The 18,275-nt window shown below is 33.1% G+C and overlaps 1 protein-coding gene across 2 annotated transcripts; it reads right to left on the reverse strand.

The window, feature by feature from the left end:
• Positions 1-605: 605 nt before the first annotated feature.
• On the reverse strand, positions 606-17,383 carry Hsdl2 (Hydroxysteroid dehydrogenase like 2). 2 transcript variants are annotated; one of them, XM_088227038.1, is made up of 12 exons: positions 17,179-17,383; positions 16,904-17,067; positions 15,116-15,207; positions 13,341-13,462; positions 10,471-10,557; positions 10,239-10,357; positions 8,964-9,060; positions 8,253-8,347; positions 5,320-5,426; positions 3,515-3,620; positions 2,689-2,817; positions 606-1,621 (listed from the first exon to the last, which is right to left on the reverse strand). In XM_088227038.1, the coding sequence occupies exons 1-12, from the start codon at positions 17,193-17,195 to the stop codon at positions 1,509-1,511; spliced, it is 1,248 nt and encodes a 415-aa protein (XP_088083164.1). In that variant the 5' UTR covers positions 17,196-17,383; the 3' UTR covers positions 606-1,508. The 2 variants fall into 2 exon arrangements, with proteins under 2 accessions (XP_088083164.1, XP_088083163.1); XM_088227037.1 differs by lacking the exon at positions 5,320-5,426 and adding an exon at positions 6,685-6,833.
• Positions 17,384-18,275: the final 892 nt, after the last annotated feature.

Consider the following 18,275-nt stretch of genomic DNA (forward strand, 5'->3'; position numbering starts at 1 on the left):
CCCCGCTTTACCGCACAATCTCAAATATTTAAATTTTAGGAGAATTTCTTAAAAGTTGTTAACGATTTGCGCTGGAAACAGGGAAAAGAATTCCATTTTCTATCAGTGCGTTACATATTGAAAATGGCTCCAAACTTTCAAATAATATCAGCCCTCGTGTCCAACGGTGAACATAGCAGGAGTTAATAGTCAATATAAGCGATTATGCGCAGCTGACCATTATATTTGACTATTGACAATGTTTTTTTTATTTCATTTTTATTTAAAATTTTAATTTTGGGAAAATACTTTGTATTTATTATTAAGTATTGTCACCGTTTATATCTTACTAAAAAAATACATATAAACATCCACTGTTTTACTGGGAAAAGAAACTGACCGATTACCTCAGCTTATTTCTTCATAAAAATGTATACTGTATTTTAACATCTCCAAAACCTAGTTGGTGTTTTTTCCTCCTTAAGTAAGCTCACAGATATTATTTGGAGCTTCTCTATTTGGACATGGAATTGACCGTAATTTTTTCAAGATTGTAGACTGGCTGCTTTCTGCAAAAGTACATTAAATTATTATTAAAGGAAAAGTGTTGTTGGGTTAAATAAATATTTATTAAAAACATTAATATTTTATTGTGACTAAAATACATTTAAAACCATTTAAAAATAACAAAAGAATGAAATAAAATTTTAAAAGTTACAAATGTCTATTGGATTAGATTTGAACTTTATATAAAAATATTAATATCTATTTTGAAAGTATAAATTCATGATAAAAAAGTTACACATATTTTTTTTTGAGGCCCGATTACAGAACAAACAGGAAAAATCACATTTTAATTTTTGTGTTTTCACTGGTAATCGAACCCGGAACCTTCCATGAGTGAGTCAAGCTTCTTAACTACTACAACACGGAGGCCGCCTTTTTTGCTTTAAAAATATTTTACATCACATGTTTTGTGATGAAAAAAATAACTGATACACTCGCGCACAAAACAAAATATTTTTCATTTTTTAAAAAGAATACTTAGTATGCGACTAATAATCTAAATTATGCTTATTTAAAGAAATGTATACAAAATTGTGTAAATGACTTCATATTGTAACTATATTTAGCACTTGATTTGATCATCCCTTGAGTCGATTGGCAAAAATGTTATTTCTTCCATAACTCTTTGATTCTGACACTGTTCAATTAATATAGAATATAAGGATTCTGTATTTTTTTTATTATAAAAATATTACAAAGAAAACTACCTCCATTATTTAAATATGAAATATAATTGTTATTTATGGTAGTACATTATTTGCAGCTTCAAAATTGCGCGATTCGTTAAATTATTTACAACAATCGGTCATCACGGTAAAAACCTTTTCCCAAATAGTCATTCATTCGTGTTTTTAAAATACGAATTGTTCAAAAGAGTTTTTTATGCTTAATGTAAATTGCGGCAGTCTTCAGAATGAAAAATATGTTACAGGTGGCGGCGATGTGAACTAAACAAGATCGAATCACAATTTGGATTTAAGACTCTGCATGAGTTTCTCGAGTTTCATCGCCTTTTGCATGTCTCCACCGATCTTGAGTTTTCCCATCATGAATGCAGTTGCGGGCTTCAGTTTTCCTGGAAATTAAATCAATGAATATGGTTAAAAACGTTACAAATAGAGATTATCAATATGAATTTGAACCGGGTTATGGTACCGTAGTAGTATTGTGGACTCACAAGCCAAAGGTCCAAGGTTCAAATCTCACTCTACCACAACTCGATTTCCATTTTTATGATTTTTAGGAAATGATCTGAAAATTTGAGTAAATAATAAGAACTCGAGTATTTCTCTAAAAAAAAACAAGTTACGATAGAGAAACAGTTTGAAATGTGGCCTACCTCTATCTAACACATACAGAAATGTGCATTAGAGTGGGCCGATGATGTATGAAGTTTTTTTATTTTTTTAGACATTAAAGTGAAAGGGGTCTAAAAAGTTGCATTTTGGATCACATTGAATGTAAAAATTATTTAAAAAAATATTCCATACTACTTTTGGCCCTCAACCGAGGTTTGAAGTTTATAACTGTCTGAATGTTTTGTTAATTATCTATATTGATAAAATATTTTTTTTGTTAGTAGAGATATAACTTAATCACATTATACAAATTCCTTTAATGCATTCTGTCAGTAAAGCCTCCATATGTTACAAGCTATAACACATCTGTGTTCGCCTCAACTTAATCTGTACCATGCACAAAGTCTCGGGTTAGATTCCCTCGGTTGCTTGGCTTATGGTTGGTGTGAAATATTAATTTAAAACGGTGCTTTTACACTGCAATTTTTCATAGTCCCCGGACTGGCGCCCAAATGTTGCTGCAGAAACATCATTGATAGTAATTAGGAAGAGACATGATTCCACAGTGGAGCCGCACGGATATAAACTCAAAAAGAAGGAGTAATCCTCAGTGGTGCGTAGTCAAGACCTTGACTTACACACGGAAGGTTCCGGGTTCGATTCCCGGAGAGAACACAAAAAAATAAATGTGATTTTTCTCAAGCCTGTTGTGGTACAAATAAATAAATAAAAAATAAGCCTCGTGGCTGATTTGAGCATTGAAACATTTCAGGAAGGTTTAGTGGAGCATTAGAACTACGGATTGAATTATGAATAATTACATATAAATAATATGACAAATTACCGGTAAACATTTCGAAAAAGTTTTTGCTGTCCATGGTGAGGATGGCATCGGGTGCGGAGGAAGGCTCTCCTTTACCACACGCTCCATCGCCATTCTTCAGGTCCAAGTGCCACACTCCTTCCTCCTTACCTGGGTACAACATTATGTAGAGTGAGTTAAAGACTACTGGAAATTGTTTTCTTTTTTAATTGACGTAATACAAACTCTGTACATGACATGTTTTTGTAGCACTGACATACGAATGACATGCGCCTGTGTGAAAAGCCTCTGCAACATTCATCAAATCAACATTTTGCACGTAACAATGCAAATAAACATTATTTTTTTCAGTATACTGAAATATTTCCAGTGTAAGGCAAAAAAAAAAAAAAAACATTCACCAGTAAAGAGATTTATTTTTTTAATTAACTTAGATGTTACGAAATAAACACGAACGAAAAACAATTTCAGGGACGTACCAATTTGTATGTCAGTGGTTAAATGTTAAAAGCGAAAACAACTGAAAATAACACAATTCTTTGGGAAAAAAATTAAGTATGATAATAATTTTACTGGAGACACTACAATAAACTACAGCAGTGTTTTTATCTTTCCTTTATATATTCTAAGGAATACGACTCAAAACATAGCCCTCCGTGTTGTGTTGATAGTCACGCACGGCCTGAGTCCTTTAATAATCTCATTTTTAATTAAAAAAGTGTTCATTTAAAATTAGTGCATTTTTCAACATGTTAATAAAAAAAATTACAGTCAACAAAGATACACAGTTTTTTATCTAGGAATGTGAAATGAGAATATTATGTCAAAACGAAAAGAAAATTGTCACCTTTGACATTGAACTGGAACACGGCTTGCGTTTTCTTGACCAACTCTGGATTAATGGTCTTCTGGATTGAAGCGAATAGAACTGCTACTTGTCCCCCATCTTCCGTCTAGAACAATACATTTTATTGGTAGTTAAATGTTTAAAAACACAACATAAAGTTAAATGTCGACATCCAAAGATGGCAAGTGAAATCCTTATTTCAATAAGGAAGTTCAGTGGTTTCTTTATATTTTTGACTATCAAACTAAGCCAAAACCTTTTTAAGTTTTATTTTTGTATATGGTATTATCCGCGCTGATTTTTTTATTTTGTAATTACTTCGGGTGTGACGTCAAAAACTCTCTTCGGCGAGTTCCGCTGATTGGTGAATTGGCTTCCCGTAAACTATCACAACACTCTTTGATCAGTTGATTAGGATGAACTAGTGACACGTTCAAAGTTTTTTTTTATTGAATTCATTTTTTAAAAATATATATTTTTAAGAAACTTCGGTGAACAATTTTATTATTATTATTATTTGTTATAGGCTGGCAGCCTTTGCTGGTGCGCCTATATCTCGTGTACTGCTTTTTGTCTGCGTTCTTCTTCCTTCAAAAAAGCATCCAAACGGTTTTTGAACTGGTTTACCAAAATGGAATAGACAACTAGGCTTGGCAATTTATTCCAGTCTGGAACCACCCGCTGGAAAAGAAGTTTTTCTTGGGATTGAGGTGGAATTGAGGACGATAGAGCTTAAAGTTATGAACTATTATCATTAATGCTCAAATTTTAACCGCGTGCAAGAAAATATTTTTAATTCTCATTAACAACTTAGGTGTTTCAAAAACTTTAACTACAATTTTTACATAATTTTACTGTGTTAAATAGGATTGTTTATGGTCTTGATTTCAATAAATCTCAATGACTCCCTAGGGAGCGAAATTCAGCCTTGTCTAAAAACATTTGGGCACTCAAAATATTACTGATTCAACTAATTATTGGCATAAAAGAAGTACAATTTTAAGTATTTTCAGGCATTGCCTAGTAGGTGAAATAATTCAGCCAGGTGAATCTCACCCACATCAATAAAGGTTTCAGCTAAAGAGCGTAACGTAAAAGTACGTCACAAAAGTACGTCACAAAAGTCAACAGATAAAAGAGTTGAGGAAATGCGGATGTTCAAACATGGGCAAAATGGCGAATTTTGCACAAGGACATGTCATAAGCTCTGTAAATGTCTAGACTTTCTTATTTTTACCATACGTTGCGAAGCATGACATGGTAAACTATTCGCAAGATTCGATTAGATTGTTTTTTAATATGCAAAAGCAATTATCTTATTATTAATTTGTTTGAAGTGTCCATAGGAAAAATATAAAATACACTAAAAATATTTCATGTTAACTCAGTTGAGAGTCAGATGTAGAAGTTTAAAAGCAGTGGCCAAATATGCAATCTATCAAATAACATTTTATGTTGACAAGAGATTTTTTTTTTAAATTAAGGAAATAAAATAATATGAGTAATGTTTGAACGGAGTTGTGTTACTGTGGTAATGAATTGGAGGTCTATAATTCCAACTGTAGTCTGCCACAAATCAGTTTTAATTTTGAGTTATTCCGTTAATATAATTTACCAAAACATTTCAATTCTGGAAAAAACTGCGCCCTGTAAACGCATGTTTAAGAATAAAGTCTTTACATCAATAAATTACAATACAGAAAGTTAAAATGTAGCAATAGACATACTATTTGAAGTTATAAACATAATGCGAAAAGAAAATGGTTTAAACAGTTTTAACGTAAGATGAGAGGACAGCACCAGACCTTTGTCCCCTGGTGTTTACTGTCCGGGATATTGACTGCGTAGGCCTTGGCGATGCTGGTCGGGTCGGTGTCCAAGAAGAAGTCCGGCATCAGGTCGTTGGCGTTCCCTGCAAAATACAACATGGAATGGTAGACCGAACCACCACAATCTGCAGCCTTATTAAGCCTCCCCGGAACTCTGCCAACTGAAGAGAAAGGAGCCATCGCAAATCAAACAAAACGAATGAAAAAAAATTTAGAAATGTCGATCCCTCCCTTTAAGAAATTTCAACAGATAAAAATTAGCTGTCATATTGGCTGGTTTGAGAGATCACATTACAAATAGTAAAATCCACTAAAGTCCATAACCAAGAAAAATAAAAGGGTATTTTAATAAGGAAATTATTTTTAATGATTTTTTTATATTAAAAAAAGAAATATTTGCGTTCTTATGATTTACCCAAATATTTAATTTTGAGGGCCATTTTCAACGAGTTGTAAATAACTCACTATTAGAAAATGGGAATTAAGTTGGGGTAGAGTAGGATTCGAACCACGGACCTTTGGTCCGTGAGTCCGAGACTCTAGCCACAGGACCACAACCCGATCTTTGAATGTCAAATTTAAGTTTTCTAGTAACTATGTTATGTTTAGTATTCTTCACATTTGTACAAGAATGGAATATAGAGGTCTAGGGGGTTTACAACCTGTTGTTGGTTAGTTTTACACACCGTGTAAAACCGCTATCCGTTATAATTTATTTTTTTTATATAAAAAGAAACATTTGTGTTCTTTTTTCATTTACCCAAATATTAGTAAAGTAAATAACTCACTATTAGAAAATGGGAATCAATTTGGGGTAGAATGGTGTTCGAACCTCGGACCTCTGATCCGTGAATCCGCAAGCCACGAGACCGACACCCGATTTTCGTTTTTTGTTAAATAGAGTTTAAATCTTTCACGAACATAGGTGAGATGTTTTCTGAATCATTAATTTGACCTATTCTTTTTTCCTTATAACTTTTTACGGAAAAGTCCTTATAACTTATTATGGTTGCGATATCTCCCGGGTCCTTTTCACCTATTAGGAAACGCCTGAAACTGACTTGATTTGAATGAATTAGTGTTTTTTTTTTTTTTCATTTACTATTGTTTTTATCAACCAACAATATTTTACGACAACAAAAACAAAATTAAAAATTCTTTTGTCTGTTGAGATTTCTATAACACCTTGATGATAGATATTTGATCCAGTAATTTTTTACAAAATAATTGGACAAACTCAAAACATTATTTTTGATCAATTTAATTTTTAAAATGGCTCATTTCTCTTCATCTCTACCTGAAAAGAGATGAAACGGGATCACGTTTGTTTGGCGCACAAACCTTATTGTCACTCTCCTCAGAATTAGGGGCAGAAGTGTGGATGGCCCGACCTTGCTGGCGCTCAACGTACCCACTCTTTAGTGCGCCTAGCTGTTCAGTTCCCAGCACGTCATCTATGAAGCCGTCCATCAACAAATCGTTGGCGTTTGCTGGAATACAATTACGAGCATGCAATTCCCCATTCAAAAAGCAATGAAAATGGAGAGACTCCAATCTAAGGTGAAACTTTATAATAAAACAGAGGCTACGTTTAAACTATTTTGTTAGTATTATTTTACAGGGATTGGCAACATTAACTTCCACCATTGGGGACAAAAAAAGATTGACCAATGAAACAAATATGCACTGTTATAAAAATCACAAAAAAGAAAAATGCCATTATGATATTTTGAGTCGGAATACAGTAAAACCTTATTTTTACTTTTTCCCGCTTTTTATCCCGGAATAATAAAGTCCTATTTTTTTCCATACATTCTCATTCAAATATCCCCCCCAATTAACGTTTTTGTGTTTTCAGAACCCCGGATTTACGTTGAAATTTTTTCAAAACTCATTCAATCTGTCAAAAGACGTCAAGCCGCGCGCCGCCGCGTGAATGGAGAATAAAATCGAGGCAAATAAAAAAATGTGTAAATTATTGTCTCAAACTAAATTCTAAGTAGGTTCGATGTAATTGACAATTATGTTTAAGTGTTCGAACCTCAGACCTTTGATCTGTGAATTTACAATTCTACCACAGGACCGCAACCCAATTAAAACGTTTTGTTACTTTTTTTTTTCATCTCCATCTCGTAAAAACCAATACACGTGTATGATTTTTGGTACTTATTCAAGAATTTAAGGTGCATTGCCATCACAGAAGTTATTAAAGGATAAAGCGAACATAGGAATATTTATTTACAAAATTTCACAAACTAGCGAGGCCTCCACAAACATAAAAAATGTCTGCGACATTGACAAAACATTATTATAATTAATTTAAAAACTGTGAAAAATATAAAATAATATATGGTGTTCATTATAATACACATCAATTTATGATATATAATTATGTTATCTTAAAAAAGAGAAATCATGATTACTTGCAGTTTTATGAGTAAATACTACAAAAAAATTATCAATAAGATAACTAAAGGTTAGTAAGATATTTATTTGCTTAAATCTCAAATGATTTAAATAAACGCAAAGAAAATATATTTATCCAAAATACACAAACAGGTACAAACTCAATGATTGATGCATCGTTATCTTGATTATAATGAATCATTAGTCTATATAATCAAATCTGTGGTTATCAGGAGGACAAAAAAACTGTTTAATTCTATTCAGTTTAATGCAATGTTAGATTATGATTTTCATGACTACTTGCCACAAGATTTGGCAAGAAAAAAATATTACCAATTTAATTCGGATTTTTTTTTTACTAAAACACATTTTTCTCTGACATAATTTTGAGCATTCAAAAAATTCATTTTTCTCCGTGAAATTTAGTAAAAACTGAAAACCGTCACATTCTACATAATATTCTAGATAATAGGTTCTACATAATAGTACAGGGAGAGGGTTACCTGGATTAATGGCATAAGGAACAAGATCCAAAACTCCAGCTTTAGTAACGACTTCTTCATCGATAAAGAAGTTTCCAGTGGTTTCTTTGGGGTCTCTATAAATTAAATAAAGAATTACTTCAGAAAATATTAAATAACTATGAAGTTTATTCAGGAAAAGGGAGATTGTTCAAAATGAACCATATTGTCACAAACTTCAGCAGACTATATAATATTAAATCTGTGTCTATCAATAGCCCGGCTTCTCTCGGTTGAGTTTTCTGTGGTTTTTGCTTCGTTAAGCAAAAGCGGAGAAGTTCCTATAAAAATTCACTGCTGAAATTCCCTCTCTTTTCCAATGCCACTCGGATAAAGATGATCAGGAAACAAAATCCACAAGTGAAATATAAACCTTAGACATTACAAGCATGGCCAATAACACTGAACTCCTGTATTTAAAAAAAATACTGAAAAAACATTCACAATGCATGATGGATTCTCCTTTTTTAATCGTCAGTAGAATCGGATACTTTGAGGTCGAAAATTATCAAAGAAGTAACCTTATACCCGTATGCAGAGACAAAACTTAAGGTGAGGAAAGTACATTCTAATTTCAAATGCAGAGAATAACCCGAAGGTGAAGACAATAGAATGTACTCTCCTCACCTTAAGGTTTGTCTCTGCATACGGGTATTAAAATCCTACAATCTTTTGGAATATAAAATGACTTACTTGGATAGGATGACATAAGCTGCGTCAGCGATGATGTCAGGTTTGCGACTATTCTCTCCGGTTCCAGTAAGCATGCGAATGGCCGCGGTGTCGATAGCTAGAAATGAAAAAAAAAGAAGTTATATATTTGATCATTGTTGAGATATGTACGTTTATGATTCTGTCTAAAAGAGACAACAGCCATATTTAGTCCAAGAAGTACAAAAAATTGAAAAATTGTTTTCAGGCGTTGCCTAGTAAGTAAAATAATTCAGTCGAGTGAATCTCACCCACATCAATAAAGGTTTGTATTCTTTTTTTAATACATAATAATGTTCCCTCGCTGGGGTGTCCCGTGCCGAGGGAAACATTTTACAAAATGTGAAACATGCCTTAAATTAGTTATTTAACAAAGTTAACATAATAATAATAATTAAAAACGTAATTAATCTAATAAACCTAATTATCATTAACATAATAAACTATATAAACTTAAATAATCATAAAAAACATAACCAATTTATATAGACCAAATTTCATAAACAGTACACACATTTTACCTATTTGGTTTGATCCACTCATCGATCCGCGTGCAACCCACCTCCACTCTCCATTTCTTAATAGCAATTTTATACTGTGGAGTACTTACTAATTGTCCTTATGGATAATGGAAGTAGATTTTACACTTTAACCGAGTAGTAGGCCAATCCTCTTTGACCGAAGGTTGTATTTATTTATTTTTTTGCAACAGCAGCATCAGGGTGGAGTATCTAGTGACTCTTGTATTTGTAACGGAAGGTAGAGAATAGTGCTTATGTGCGTATAGTAAGAGAGTATAGTAGTATTATATATATGCTTCCACATAAAATTAAGTTGACTGATAACAAACAATATTTCAAAAGAGAAATCAAAATCTGGCTTACGAAAATTAGGAATTACATAATGGGAAACATTAATATAAATATATGTTTTAAATTTATTCATGGTTTTAATATTATATACTTTTATATTTTTTCTCTAAAAAAACATAATTATAAAAAGAATTATTCTTCTTAGTAGTGGAGGTCAGTGCTATGCAAGCTCTTGGCGTCACTGCGACCTGTGAAGATCTATTGTGATGGGAAAAATTATTCCTATACCAGACTTACAGAATTAAGTAACGACGATTACTAATCTAAACAGAAAAAAATAGAGACAAACTAAGGGATACCAGTAATAAAAAATAAACTTGTTCCTTTTTAATTTCGGTAGATACTTGAAAAGGTTAAATAAACTAATTTACAATCATTTCCTCACCTGTTCTTGGCCACAGAGCATTCACGGAAATGTTGAATGGCTTAAATTCTTCACTCATTCCCAAAACACACATGGACATTCCGTATTTGGCCATCGTATACGCAACGTGGTTGGCAAACCTAGAAACAAATTATATTACAAACAAAAGAGAACACGGGGTAAAGCAGAGAAGTATATTGCGCGGATCTCGAAAGTTTTCAAATATCATAATTATTAGCGAAATTAGACTTACCAATGTTTACTCATGTTGAGAGGCGGCGATAGATTCAGGATATGGCCATGTTTACTAACTTTCAAATGAGGCAGGCAAATCTTCGAGCTAGAATGAAAATATAATCATAATAAGTAAATGTACGACTTATTAAAATATTTATGTAATAAGTAGGTAGTAAAAAGATATTTAATATGCAAAAAAATTATGTTTTTGTAAAAATAATTCAATAATGTAATGTATAGGATTTTTTTGGTAAAATAACAACAAATTTTACATGAAATGCATACAGAATATAAAAATTCAGTGAAACTTCGAAATAACATCCCCGCAATTTGCGTTTTCCTGAGATATACGTATAATTTTTGAAGTCCCATTGAATTTGGAATTTTTTAGTACATTTAAAACACAGTTTTACATTTTTATTTCCCGCAATTAGCGTCGGAGAAATTTGCAATCCACACTGAAAACTGACAGCTCAAGAGTCTGAAGTTAGTCTCTTTCATTATATCAATTTTTTTGTCAGAGAAATTCGTAATTTTTATTGTGATTTTGAAGACAGTTTATTGCGTTTTGGGGACATTTATTGCCGCCATTTTCGTGTTTTAGAAAGCTTATGAATCTGAAGTTAGTCTCTAGTCATTATCGGTCATTATACCAACTTGTTGGTTGGAAAAAATTGCAATCACTTAAAACTGACAGCTCAAAAGTCTGAAGTTAGATATACCAACCTGTTGTTCAGTTGAATAAATAGATGAAATTATTTCCGCCATTTTTGTTGTTGTAATTTAAAGACAATTTGTGTGTTTTTGTTGCCTGCCTTACAGACATATATTCCCACCATTTTTGGGTTTTTTGGTTGTAATTTTACCAACAGTTTGCCGTATGAAATTTTATTCCTGCCATTTTCGTGTTTTAGTTGTTATTTTAAAGATGCTTATTGTGTTTTACAGAGATTTATTATTTATGAATATGATATTTCAAAAAGTTGCAATAAAAAATAGATCAAACATTTCTCCATATTTTTTTTTTTGCCAGTTCCTTAAAAAACATAATCTAGGGGTTTTACTGTAATTTTGACATTAATAAGAGAAAAATTTAGATGCCAATCGGCTCATAAACATATCAACAAGACTTCTATAAACAAATTTCATTTACAAGAATATTTGGCTGCATAAAATAACTTAATTTGTATACTTGTGAGATTTCTAGAAAAAAATAAATACATGTATATTATATTTTCATAAATATACATCAAACTTGATAATGAAAATAGATATGGGTGTGAAAAAATACATTGAGTCAGTAAATTAAAATAGTCTGTAATAATTTTGAAAGATATCTTTACTATCAAATAATTTAATTACCTCAATTTAGATTAGAACATTATGTAATAAAATTGCTTATAACATTCAAATTCTGATCAAAGTCTCAATGAGGTGTTTCCTTGACTAATTTATACAAAACTTAAAGGCTATTGATGGCAATATCCATATACAATTATCGTGGCTGGAAACGAAGTCATTTGGTTGTAAAATAAAAGATGAAAAAAGTACTTTCCTACATTGTAAATATAATTTAATATTATAAGTTGCTGTAATAGAATATATCGCTGTTTTTGTTGTGATAACGGTATTTTAAATTATCCTATGCTTAGTTGGCAAAATTACTTATCAGTCATTCATTATTTATACACTAGAGACTATTTACTTCGTTGCTGACTCGTTCTGGATTACAATAAGAATAATAATGGACGAAAGGAAAATAAATGTGGATATGTCAATAAAATCGAAAGTTCGCAGGGCAATCAAAGCAAAATTAATAACATTTTCATTATTATTTTCACACCAATTTTGAAATCTCGTAGGCTAGTGCTGAAATAAGATTAGTTAGGTTCGAATAAGATTGTGATTAATGAATTCTAGCGTTTTCAAATGTTCAAATAAAACTGTTTTTTAATATTTTTTTTCCACTTAGAGAAAATACTGGCTACGCCCTTGCTTTAGTGTAAATAAATGCCTCAACATCGTGAGTTCCCAGCAAGGTTTTATTAAGTATATAAAAAAATACTACTGTAGTGAAATCTGTTTCGTGCGGTTATGATAATTGTATAGAATTATTATTTTACCAATGTTTTGTTGCAAGGTAGCGTGTATTACATTTCAACTTACCGATTTTGTCTGGAGTTTTATTTGCAACTTAATTGGCAATAAAATACAACGAATGAATACCGAAGAATACAGTTTGAGCCTAGACATGGAAATTGGAACAATTGATTGTTTATAGGTTAAGATTTCAGCCCCTTTACTTCACAAAAGTCAACATATGGAAGAGTTGAGGAAATGTGGATGTTTAAACATGGGCAGAATGGTGAATATTACAGTGTGTAAACCAGCCAATGACAGGTCATAAGCCCTGTAAATGCCTAGACTTCCATATTCCTTTTTCAATAGTGTTTTCCCTCTCTGTTGCAATAAATTGAAATTGATTGTTAATTTTTCAAGCCGAAATTAAAAAAGTCATGTCGTAACGGAGTGACCGATTGACATGATTTTTGGCATACAGATAGCCGGAGAGCTGACAAGTGTCACAAGCTACTTTTCATCCCGAAAAAAATATCACTCCCTCAGGGAAATTCTTAATGGAACAATTTATTCATATTAAAATAGTTAATTATTGATGCTACGTCGTTGTCGTTACGGGTTGTCGTTTTGTTTTGCATAGTGAAAGTTGGAGGGTCGGCAATGGATACAGGCTATTTTTATCGGGAAAATTCTTATTGTTGAAGAACTAAACCAATTAATCGACTAATTTCTCTCTGATACTAAGCGAGCGAAGCTGCAGGTAAAAGCTAGTTATGTAAAAAGGAAAAACAAATTGATGAAACTTACACAAGATATGTCCCCCTTGTGTTGATATTGTGCATGAGATCGTATCTCTTCATGTCAAGGTCTGCCGTACCCAGAAGTGCAATGGCGGATGCGTTGTTGATGAGAATGTCGATACCGCCAAACTGCAACAAACATGCACGGATTAAACAAGATATAATATATGTAACGAGAAAGTTAAAATCCAAATTATACAAAACACTAATCAGGCCTGTATTGAAATAAACCTCAGATAATGAGGTCCTTATAAAAAGCCGTTGAATTTTTTTAACATTTTGAGAGAAAGATTTTACGACGAATATTCGGAGCATTAAAAAAAAAAAGATGAATAATTTACTTCTCTGGATAAATGAAAAAAGGTAGAAAGCAAATATATGGAGTATCGGCCTCGTGGTGTAATGGTCAGCGCGTTAGCCTGCCATGCAAGAGGTCTCGGGTTCGATTCCCGACATGGTTGATACAAAATATTGAATGTTCCACACTAGAATATTTTTTAGTCCCTGGACCTGAAGCGTAAGACTGATCATCTTACCTTCACGTAGTAAAAATGTTCAAGATACACTGCGATTGGTGTACTAATGCAGTGCCCTATGCACCATTAGGCGCAGAAAGGGAATGATGATGATGATATGGGGAATAAATATTTCTATGGATCATACATTGTTTTACCACACATTCGCCTGAGAGATCGCGTTTCACATTGTTATACTTTACCATAAACTAATTATGTAGGATAATTTATACCGTGCAGTCTTCATGAAAATCATCTCAAGGAGCTAATTAATACAGTTGGAATGCCCTTGTATAGTTTTTGAACTGCAGTATAAGATAATGTGTCATTATTTAATGCCAGTCGTTCAATTATTTTGCTAATTATTTATGTATCGATTTGAATTATTCCAGAGCAGTACTTACTAAGTTTTGGCATTTAGTAAAGGTCATAAAGTTGATTTAAATACTTTCTTTTATGGTGTGTTCAGGACAACTGTGGTTATTCACTAATTAACCCGACCACAATGCACTTTTTGACTTGGAAAATAGTGGAAACGAAACAAATATCTACATACAGTAAAATTTTAAGAGGTTGTTAAGAAATTTTATTTAATTTAAGTTAATTCTTTAAATATTAGGGCTTCGGCCCACCATACCCAGGTCCTGGGTTCGATTCCCCGCAAGGTCAACATAAAATATGTATTCATAGTTTTACAGTAATATTTCCATAGTCTTTGGATTGGATCTGAAGCGTAAGTCGGATTATCTTAGCTTCATCTATCAAATTATCAAGGTACGCTGAAATTGGAGTAATATATCAATCAAATGGTGAAGATAAAATAGCCAGATATCTCAATTGAGATGAAGTGACATTTACAGGGCATATAACTTGTCGGCTGGATTAAGTAATCGCATTGAGTCATTTTTCTTTGTAGTTCCTCAGTTTTGAGGGTCGTGATCATTGGTACTTTTCCTGGCCATTCTATTTAGAATGCACTTGCAGCCTTCGCAGCTCTGTGCCCTCTCTACAGAATATGGAGGCAGGCTCGCCTGTGATATTGTATTCGTCCATGTGTCATGTGTCTGAAGAGCTGCAGAATACTTTGGCAGCACACAGCCGATAGTTGAACATTCACGCTCAGTACCTAAAGTATGGAGACATTTGTTTTACATACTCACTGACATAAAATTCACCATTCTGCCCATTTGAACTTTTTACATCTCTACAATTTTCAAACTTGTCTGCAAAATTCGACATGCTCAAAATGCAATAATACACAATTTACCTTGGACACGGCTTTGTCCACAGCATCCTGGACTTGCTTCTCATCTCGGATGTCCACAACACAAGGAAGGGCTTTTCCACCGGCTGCCTCAACTACAAACATAGAGATTATCACAGATTGCAATCACCCAAATAGATTGACAATCACACAACAACTGAGAATTACTTTTGATCGACATCATCATCGTACCCCTGTCTACACCCGACAGTGCATAGGGAGCTGCATTGGTACACTGAATACAGCATATATCGATCATCTGTTACATGAAGGTAAGATGGCCGCACCCGGGGCTTTGAATATGGCAAGCGAGTGTGCCAACTACTACACTACGAGACGGACTTATCTCCACTTGATTTTCTTTTACAAGACTTTTGCCCGAGAGCAGACATCGAGTCAAAAGCACTGGTCCTGGATTCTGGTTATATTTCACATATAGAACTTCAGACATGAGTGGATGAAGGCGAAGATTTTATGCGCACAAATTTCACATAAAGCCAACTAAACCATCAAAAAGTAGCAGAAAAACAATTTTGAGAGTGAACAAAAGTGTCGTTTTATCAAAATTGTACCAGAGTTCAAAACCTTAAACCCAGATATCTCTGCTTTTTTTCCACATAATACCTTTATCCACTCATGTCTACAACTACATTCTCAATCCCCCATCCAAAGCAATTAATTTAAAAAAACATTTTAGAACATTGTTATAATACGAGATTTACACATAATGAAGGTTTAGTGATTCCAAAGACATGCAACGCATATGGAAAAAGAAAACCCTAAAATATGTGGTTCCAGTTGTGTTCAATTTATTGCATTATGTAAGGCTGAGAAAAGCATTATCGACAAAAGCATATGATAAGCAACAAACATACCAGTCTTGATTTCTTTGATAACAAGTTATCTTCTTTCATACGATCACTGAATGAAATTCAATTATAAACACCTCTCTCCCACTTCCACTCCCACCAAGTCTACTCTATATCATTGTGTCTTCTACTTTCTTTTATAATAATTTCTATGTATACATACGTCCTTAAAAATGCCCATTGGGCATATATATAAATAAATAAAACCAAGAAAGGAGTTCTGCATTGGTTCGAACATGTAGAGCAAATAGAAAGCGAAAGAACGGCTAAAAAGATTTACGATGCAAACGATGAGGAATACCGAGAAAGACGTAGCATGGCCAAATCCAAAAAATACTTGAACATGGACAAAGGTCGGAATAATCGACGTGCGTGCATGAGAAGATGTATGAGTGCAGAGGAAGCGAGATCTGTATTCAAATACCGAATCTATCTTTTCTGCCTACCCTTACGGAGAAATGGCGTGATCATTTATTTGTTTGTTTGACGTACTAACACTATCGGGAGTTGATCTAATTTTAGTTGGAGGTAAGTGTTTCAAAAGAGAATTCTATCGCCTCTTAGAGAAAAGAAAGTACACCTTATTTACAGGGCTTATAATATATCATTGGCTGTTTAAGTAATCACTACATTTTATTCTGGGTAACGTGCACCTTTCTGGCAATATTTTCAGATGGAAAATTTAACAAATTCTAAAATAGAATAATAAAAAGGGTAAAAGGTCGCTCAAGAATCCCTTTAAAAAAAGTTATGTTGTTAAGTCAATGTGATGAGAGATGACAAATATTTATGTCTTGAAGTTCAATGTAAATATTTTATACACAGTTATGAAACAGGTTTACACAGATAGGTTATACTCTAATGAGCATTCAAAAATAACTATATTAATTAGTTGAAAAACATTTTAAAAATGGATACATACCTTCTTCGGCCGCTGAATAAATAGTACCGGGTAATTTAGGATGAGCTGTGGTAGTTTTAGCAGCGATTACGATATTCGCTCCATCTTTGGCCGCTTTAAGAGCGATGGCCTTTCCAATTCCTCTAGAAGCACCGGTGATGAAGAGAGTCTTCCCAGCGAGTTTCCTAATCAAATTTTTCGCCAATAAATAATAATAACAAAATAATCTTGAACTTGGTTCAGGTTCAGTGTCACTGACCTAAAGGTAGATTTTTGCGGAATTTGATCATATTTACCCGGTATTAGCGATCATCGTTGAATTATGATTTCGTAGGCAGTATAATATATTGAATCTTAAACGTGAAATTAGAATCAGACACCAACGACTGGATTAAAGAGTTATAATTAATACTAATTATCAAAGATTATTATTGCCGCGCTGGTTGACAGAATGACAGGAACAAAGTCCATCACACGGGGCAAAGTTTTCATTGGAACAGCGTTGCCAATTTAAAAAATAAAACCATCATAAATAATATTATTTCAGACAGAGGCCTATCAGGTGTTATGGCATTACACGAATAAAGCAGAAGAGGTCCATTTTTTTAATGACTTCTTCCTGGATCTTCCAGTATTAACTTTTATTTAGTGATCCGGGGCTTTTGCTTACCCAGTTATTTGCCTCCCGTAACCTTAGGTTGAAAGAAATGATGGATAAAATAAAAATTCGGGAACCCCCTATAATTTTCTTATTTTTCCGAGTGTAGGTATGTGCCGAGCACATAGCCAATGAACTACATATCTGGTTCTTTGTTCTCCTGTAGAATTCAGTATATTTATGTTGTGGATATGATCCACGCATAACTTCCAGGTAGGAAACCTGTTTAGTTTTCCCTCGACACTCGCATAATGGGTCCTCTCTCTCTTTCTCTTTCCCCCTCCATTGGTGCAAGATGGAATATTTATGATGGTTTTCAGTTGATTCATTTCATTAATTTTTATTGTTCCTTTTTACTTTGAAGTTATTAATTTGCATGCTAAAGGACCAAAGTATGTGCCAAAAATATATTTTAAAGGATTTATAAAAACATGTGTTTTACTGACGTCTATCGCAAAGGCCCCATCATTTTCAACCTGCCATTATATGGACGAAATATTTAAAAATGAATATCAGAATAAAATAGGTGTACGTTCATAAGAAGTTGTATGAATGAAAAAGAAGCAAGGTATGGACGCAAAGATGCACTGATATGGTGTTTTATCCTCTCAACCTACCCTTACCTACGGGGAAACGGTGTGATGGTTTTGTTTGATTATGTTTTCCTTCTTTGGTTTGACACTATCGGCAAATAAAAATGCGCATTATAAAAAAAGTTCTTTTGATTGAATTTCC

This window comes from Micrasema longulum, unplaced genomic scaffold (assembly GCF_059751315.1).
Source record: "Micrasema longulum isolate JH-2025_06_02 unplaced genomic scaffold, ASM5975131v1 h1tg000486l, whole genome shotgun sequence".
Classification (NCBI taxonomy): Eukaryota; Metazoa; Arthropoda; class Insecta; order Trichoptera; family Brachycentridae; genus Micrasema; species Micrasema longulum.